This window comes from Poromitra crassiceps (assembly GCF_964638095.1).
Source record: "Poromitra crassiceps genome assembly, chromosome: 3".
Lineage (NCBI taxonomy): Eukaryota > Metazoa > Chordata > Actinopteri > Beryciformes > Melamphaidae > Poromitra > Poromitra crassiceps.
In genome coordinates, this window is record NC_139625.1 from 41,365,139 (window position 1) to 41,373,204 (window position 8,066).

Sequence of the window (8,066 nt, forward strand, 5' to 3'; positions counted from 1 at the left end):
CGGTACAGTGTGGCAGTCTACTGAGCAGCAATCAAGAGCGTTGCTGTTGTAAGTGAGAAATGATTGACAGTGTGCCATGGTGTTCCCATTTATTTCTTCTCCGGAGCTGTTTTCTGTCAGAACGGCTATTGATTTTTCCATAAAGTAAGAAAACAAGCACCGTTAAGGGGCTAGGGAGGTCAGCACAAATTAAACCAGAAGATGTAAAGCCCTCTGTCTGTCCCATTATTGGTTACCGCAAACGTCTTCTTCTCACTTTTTTTATGATCCAACAGATAATGAGATCATCAAGGGGAATACAGTGTGGAGGAGTGTGGCAGGAGGGGAGGCTTTGGGAATGGGAGCAGCCAGGCTCAAACAACTAGCTCAAGAAGATCCCTAGATTGTACGTCATATGACACACTGACCATATTCGTCGAGGTGTCAGACCATTATACATAATAATATGGACCATTTGAGGCATTTAAAACACTATATACATTATGAAAGAAAGAAAAGGTTACTCAACAATTCATACATAAGAATGATTTCACGAAAAGTGCTACTATGTTACAAGCAAAACAATCTCGGTTTGCTAATAATTTTAATAGTATTCTATCATGAGTACTTTTATGCCAGCAAATGTTTTCTGAGAAAAAGTGGCTGCTTTTAATTGTCAGAAATCACATTTTGGAATTGAACTGATCATTTGTCTGTTTGATGCCACTATATATAGAGAGAGAGCCAAAGTCGACATCACTTCCTGCTTCAGCATGCGCACCAAGAGATTTCATCCGCCATTCATTTTCCCATCTAGACATTTCGTAAAATGCTTATAATTTTTTTTACTTGGTCAAATCAAGCAAATTCAACTATATTTAGAATCAGGTGAGATCATAGAAGATTTCACTAGGCTTGGGCGCTATTAAGGTATTACGGTATAGACCTTATTCGCTAACCCTGGACGGCACCATATTGTTGACATACCATCCTGCGCACGCACACACGGCGCTGCAGCTGACAACTAGTAACAGCCTTATTGTCGTTTCTGTTCCATTACAAAATAGCGATGGTAATGACAGCAATAAAAACCCCAGAGTTGTTGTTTGTATGCTGCCGTTAATGCCTGTAATAAATAAACAAAAGAACGAGGTGAACAGACTTTGCTGTGAGGAGCTGTCAGAAAGTTTCACCTGTCCAACTATCCACACATCTCCTGTGCTGCTGACGTATCCCCAGTCTCGCTCCCTTCACGTCTGAGGACGGTAGAGATAGAAACAAACCACGGGGACTGTATTGCTGTCATTACTACAGCCATGCCTAACGCAGGTCACCATCCGAACAAAATAGGAACGATACAGGTAACGCTAACGGCGGCTAGCTTCCTATAAACACTGCTCTCACATAGGTTGTCACATAGAGCTGCAGCGCTAGGTCGACAATATGGCGGCGGTGGGCGTGCCCGTACGTGAGTGACGTCAATCGAATAAGGCCTATACCGGGATATTTAGAAATATCTTTTTTGTTCAGCCTAAATAGTGTCCTTGCCTGTGCTCGGCTTAGCCTAAATTATTTTCATTCATTAATCTTTATTTTATTCACCATTTGTAGGCTACTTTTTTTTTACCTTACCAATAGGCAAGCATATACGTATTACAAGCAACACTATATTGTTTGAGACCCCTTTAAACTGAACATGTTACAGGCTTGCCCATAACTGTGTCATTACACTACATTACATTACGTAATTTACGTAAAACTTTTATCCAAAGCGACTTACAATAAAATATTTGGTCAACAATAGAGAAATCAACTATGCAACATAATCTATGACAGCTATAACTCTTGAAGGAATAGAGTGGTAAAGTTTTTTTTTGAAAGAGAGAGAAAGATGTTAGTTCAAGAAGGGGCCAGGGGGATCCTGAAAAGGTGTGTTTTTAGTCTTTGCCAAAAGATTGGCAGTGAAGCGGCCATCCTGACCATACAGTAGGTGGGAGCTCATTCCACCATTGCGGTGCCAGGGACGAGAAGAGTCGCGATCGGGATGAGTGACTTTTGAGCCCCCGTAGCGAAGGAGGGGCGAGGCGTCCTGCACTGGTGGAGGAGCGGAGAGAGCGGTGAGAGGTTTGGAACCTGACCATAGATTGTAGGTACAGAGGAGCTGTCTGTGCCCTGTAGGCCAGTACCAGTGTCTTGAATTTGATGCGTGCCGAGATGGGAAGCCAGTGAAGATCCCGGAAGAGGGGAGTGACATGAGAGAATTTGGGTTGGTTGAACACCAGACAGGCTGCAGCGTTCTGAATGAGCTGAAGCAGTTGGATGTCAGAGGCAGTTAGGCCGGCCAGAAGCACGTTGCAGTAGTCCAGGCGGGAGATGATAAGTGACTGGACCAGGAGTTGCGTCGCTTCCCTCGTGAGAAAGGGACGGATTTTGCGGATGTTGTACAGGGAGAACCTACAGGAGCGTGCTGTCGCAGCAATGTTGGCCGAGCAAGACAGCTGGTTGTCAAGGATCACCCCAAAGTTCTTAGCTGTTGGAGGGAAGCACTGTGGTATTGTCAATGGAGATGGAGAGATCTGCGAGAGGGCAGTCTTTCCCTGGGAGGAAGAGTAGCTCTGTCTTACCAAGATTGATGGCCAAGAGATCTGATATAGAGAAGGAAAAGCAAGGGGCCCAGGACTGAGCCCTGGGGGACACCAGTGATAAGAGGGCAGGATCTGTAGAGGGACCCTCTCCATAAGACCTGGTATGAGCAGTTAGAGAGATAGGAAGCAAACCAGGAGTGTGCAGAACCTGAGATGCCGAGGTCAGACGGAATGGAGAGAAGGATTTGGTGGTTGACTGTATCGAAAGCAGCAGACAGGTCAAGGAAGACAAGGACAGAGGAGAGGGATGAGGCCTTAGCAGTGTGAAGGGCCTCTGTGACTACGTCCTTTCCATTCGTTTCATTGTCATTGTCCATTGAGGACATTTGTGAACAACATTGTGCACGTTTTTTTTTTTTTTTTACGTTTTGAAATCGAAATTTTCTATGGTCTCTCCTGTTTCTAAATATAGCTGGTGTCATTTGGTTTAAGCAAGTAAAACTATTTTTATAAGCTGGTGTCCAGGTAGTGTAGTGGTAGATTCCCTGCCTACCAACATGAGGGTCGCAGGTTTGCACCCCCGTGTTACCTCCGGCTTGGTCGGGCGTCCATACGGGCACGATTGGCTGGTGCCTGTGGGTGGGAAGCTGGATCCGTGTCCTGGTCGCTGCACTAGCGCCTCCTCTGGTCGGGGTGGAAGGGAACTGGTGGGAATAGCGTGATCCACGTGCATGGATCCATGTCCTGCCGGTGAAGCTCCCCCCGTCAGGTGAAAAGAAGCGGCTGGCAACTGTGCATGTGTCGGAGGAAGCATGGTGCTAGTCATATATCAGCTTTCAGTTACAGAAAATTTACTGTCGCTAAATAAAATGCATACAAGAGGGTGCACTCTGGGATGGTGGGACAGGCACAGCCCTTAATTACCAGGCCCAAGACAGGAATTCATTTCAAAAGTAATCAATACCACCCCAAATCACTTATTTATTTGTGACAATATTTCTCAAAATGAAATAATGAGCTGGCAGATGCCCCGAGGCATAACTATCAAAGATCCCTCCCTGGTGATCATCTCAGCTACAGGAGATGAGGATGAAGGGACTATATCATTCATTTTTAATGTCAACTCAATACTTTAAAGTGGAGTGGCATGATTGTGATACATTCTTTGGTTTAGATGAGGACACACTGAATATTGACAAGTGGCTAGATGAAGACAGGCAGTATAGATCATCTTAAATGTCGCCTTGTTTAATTGCTTCTGTCTGATAGTAGTTATGCCTCTGACTTTTATATTATGGGTTTAACTGCCTTGGTAACTTTCCATTCAAAGGGTAAAAAGGGCTTTTAGCATTTTGAGCACATCCTCCAACGTGTCTTTAATCCTGTCTCTTTAACCAAAGGCAGGGTTAACATTTGGTTTGCTGCAAATTTGTAAATTAAATGTAGGCCTTTGGGAACTGAAAATGCTTATTTGTCACAGATAATGGACCTAAACATCTACATGGACTTCAGATGGTGAGTGGATCTTTGCCTCTGGGCCTGACTGTGTAATAATGCAATGAAGGAAGAGCTGAGTTTGAATATACTGTAACACATTACCCTTCAGACATGTTCTCATCTGAGGCATCTCTCTGTTCCTTGGCCTCCAGTGTGATCTTATCCCTCCAGCACTCCTTATCCATCAGGGCGGTGCCCTGGGCCTGTCTGTCTGCTCCCACCCAGCCGGACCTCTTCTTTACCTGCAACAGACGCTGCTTCTTCGACGCTCTGTGGCCACAGCCCCGCCTTTCCACCACACCAGAGACCTTTAACTTCTGCTGCAAGCTGACCGTGACGTCAGAGGTCACGCGCTTGACCTTACGCCGTCTGCGGAGCGGCCTTCCCGGGGTATTCTCTGTGAAGGAGTCAGACTCCGGCCAAGAGTGCTGCCTGGTCTTGGCAGAGCCGCCGGCGAAAGAGTGCCAGCGGTCGGTCACAATCATGTCGTCCGAGTCGCTGCAGTTGGCTGCAGACGGCGTGGTGGTGGAGGGGGCAGCGAAGGCGTTCTCCCCCCGGAAGTCTTTGGCCGCCTCGTCCAAGCTGGACTCTGAGGCCTCGCTCAGGCAGCGCCGGTGCACCAGCGGGAACAGGGAGGAGTCGCAGCGGCGCTTGCGGCCTCTGCGTCGGCGGATCTGCCTGCGCTGCTGCAACGGGCTCAGGACCATCTCCTCCCACAGCTCCCCCAGCTTGGTCTGCTCCGAGCTCTGCTCCAGGGCGGACACCAGGTCCTGCACCAGCTCATCCATCATGTTGCTGAAGCCCAGGGAAAAACAAGACATGAGATTCTTAACTTTATTGCTGTTGTGACAGTTATTTAAACAATTTAGATCTCGGTACATCAAATATACATTGTGTTAGGTGTGAGCAGGGTAACTCAAGCAGTCCACTGGTTTGCTTGGCACGCAACAACAATGACATAATCGCATGTAATGAATGCTGACGCAAATGTGCGTTTTGTAGGAGACAGGGATGGCAGGGAAGATATCTGTGGATGTTGGTGACTCAAGAAGTTGAGGACATGGCTTGCTAAATTGCAAGGTAAAAGGGTACAACCAAAAATGCATTGACTGTTACAGGAAGAATATACTCATACTTACACTGTTAAATATCCTCAATTTATAATGATCAATACATTACATGAGATATTTTGTGATAGTGTTGTAATTTACTTTTTTGGTGTACAAACAACCCACTTTCCTTCACCCTGCCTCTACTTCAGCACTAGTCAAGAAAAAGTGACTCCTGTTACTCAATGCAATGTCTATGTGACTGCATTGCATATGTCGCTGCTGCACATGGTTAGCAATGAGTCAAAGAAGGTCCAAAATGATTTTTGCAGGTATTTTGAGATTTTGAGTGATTTGGTTACTTTCATCTCCATAGACTACCATAGTAGCCTACATCATGGTGAAAAAATATTTTCATAAAACAAAAGGGAAAATATTTATTTTTATGGTTTTGGTGGAATGCCACTGTAGCAAATATTGATGTTGAATGTTTAAAGCCATTTTTCTGACATTTTACTTTTAGACATATAAGATTAAAATACTCATAACTTTTGATCCGAGAGAGCTATCACCGTCATTCAAAAAGTCATATATAGGGGTCAGGTCAGGTCTCTCCTGTAGCCCGGGGCTGTTGGGGCACTTTGATGACATCACCACCCATCTCCAAACATCCCGATCTGCTGCCAGTCTCACGCACTCCACCACCGCTTTCCCCGTCCACCTCTTTATGTCCATCACCCATTCTCCCCGCGACCTTCCTACACCTCTTCTTCATGTGCACCGTGCATGATGGTATTTGTTGCTAGGGACCCATTTTTTCTTGTTACGTATCCGAACCACTGTAACTTTCTCCATCTTGCAGTTTCCATCAACAGCTCAAGAGCCCCTGCCAGTTTTTGTATCTATTCTCCTGTTTCACAGTTTTGTTTGTGCTGTGCATTTACCATGTCACTCCTAGGACCCTCCTACAGGAGGATATATAGGGAAGAGTTTCTAATTTATGGAAATATTACAAAAAAGAAAATGTCACATTCCCACCATGTGAAGGGTTTTTTCAGGCCACCACACATATAAGGTAATATTATTATTATTATTATTATTTATTACTGATTTCTCCCTCTATGATTGTTGCAAAGTGAGTCTAGAAAGAAGCATGAGCACTTTTATTTCTGGGGGCTTGATTGCAAAAGATGACATTATTTACTGTTGTCTGGACTGCTAGTATTATATCTCCACGCTGGCCTGGGAATGCCTCAGGATCCCATTCAGAGCTGTCTAATCAATGTATACCGCCCCATCTGGCAGCATCAGGTTAGGCTATGTGGCCAGGGAAAGGGAAGTTTGGGATCCCCTGCTGGGACAGGGAGACACGGACACGGGTTGAAGATGGATGGATGGACTGCTACTGGACAGACGTGACGTCACATTGTCCCACGTTTGGCCAGTTATCCACGGTAATAAGAAGAAAAAGCGGAACCGAAACAACAACATGGGCCCAGAAATGAACATAGACCATGGCTGACTGTTCATAAAACAGCGTCAATATGATTCTACAGCGCTCAAGACCTAGCAGCCTAAAATGGGGGCGTATGACTGAGGGTATCACAACAAACCTGCTGCTTTTAGTGTTTGCAGATCCATAAGAGGCAAACGCACAGTTACAGCACAGTCATAACTAGCTAGGGATGATCGGCTGTAGTATAGCTACATAACGTGAGTGCTACACAACACAACAATAGCAGAGGGTCTCGAGCTGTCCGCTGCATCCTCTGTGCAGTGTTACATAACACCTAACACGTGAGCTAATGACAAGGACAGCCTACCACACATATCCCATGCTTTAACGTTAAATATCAGCCACGCGCGCCGTTTAACAGCATATAACGCGAAAACCATCTGGTAAAGCGAGTCCCGTGCCTACTCAGAAGCGCTACCGTGGTATCGTGTGATCGTAGCGGACAGTCCGCTGTGTTTGGGGGACACTCACCAGTCGCAGCTCCCCTACTTGTTTTGTTTTCTCAGCTGCTGTGACACCCTGACGCACTTCCGCCTTGCTGTCAAAGCGATTACGTAACATCCGGCTCGCAATAGCTTTCCAGCAAAATAAACAGCGCGGGAGACGGCGACGGAGACGTCATCGTGTTATCGTGTTACTTCTTTGATCGAGGCAGGGGTTTCAAAGTCTGAAACTGCAGCCCCCCCCAGACAAAGCTTGGACAAAGTGCCCCCACGGCCCCCACCATCAGGATTATTTTATTTGATCCCACTGCCACTCAATTGAGCCAAGATAGATGATATTGCTGTTTACAGGCTTGGGAAGTAACTGTTTACATGTAATCCGGTTACTGTAATCAGGATACAAAACATGTAACTGGAATCCCTTACAGTTACAGAAAAAAATATGTAATCAAGATTACAGTTACATCTATAAATTACTAGCAGGATTACAATTTAAAATACATTTATTGTATATTTATCCAGGTGGCTGGATGTGCACTGTAAAGACAGACTCTTCTTATTCTTCTTATGTTTGATATTGTGCAAATAAAACCTAAAACCCTGGAGAAAAAAACACACTTGGCTCTTTAAAGGACCAGTGCACCCAAAAAATTTAATGACTAGAAACCAAATAATATTGGTGCACTGTAATCCGAAGATGGAAATATTATTATTGTTTTGTTGTATTATTATTATTATTATTAACAGGCGACACGAGATTGGCTGAAAACCTGCTCTCTTCAACACAAAGTCTGAAATGAGTATTAAAGAGCTGTTTGTTTGTTTGTTGTTGTTGTTGTTTTTTGGGGGGGGTCCTCCTGAGGACCATCCCCCCAGACTCCAGTACTCAAATGCAGGAAATCTGTTCAAAAGTAATAGAAAGTAATCAGTTACATTACTTTTATATTGTGATACTTGGATTATGTTACTGATTGCAATTTTTAACAGGTAATTATAC

General features: G+C 44.9%; 1 protein-coding gene across 2 annotated transcripts in view; it reads right to left on the reverse strand.

Annotated features, from left to right (window-relative positions):
- LOC310773962 (G patch domain-containing protein 2-like) overlaps window positions 1-7,126 on the reverse strand; it is a 28,584-nt gene extending 21,458 nt beyond the window's left edge. For both annotated transcript variants that reach the window (XM_083634002.1, XM_083634001.1), the window contains exons 1-2: window positions 7,098-7,126; window positions 4,164-4,856 (exon numbers count right to left, since the gene is read on the reverse strand). In XM_083634002.1, coding sequence (XP_083490128.1) covers window positions 4,164-4,852 — 689 coding nt within the window. In that variant the 5' untranslated portion in view covers window positions 4,853-4,856; window positions 7,098-7,126. The remainder of the gene's footprint in view (window positions 1-4,163; window positions 4,857-7,097) is intronic.
- Between the last annotated feature and the right edge of the window lie 940 nt (window positions 7,127-8,066).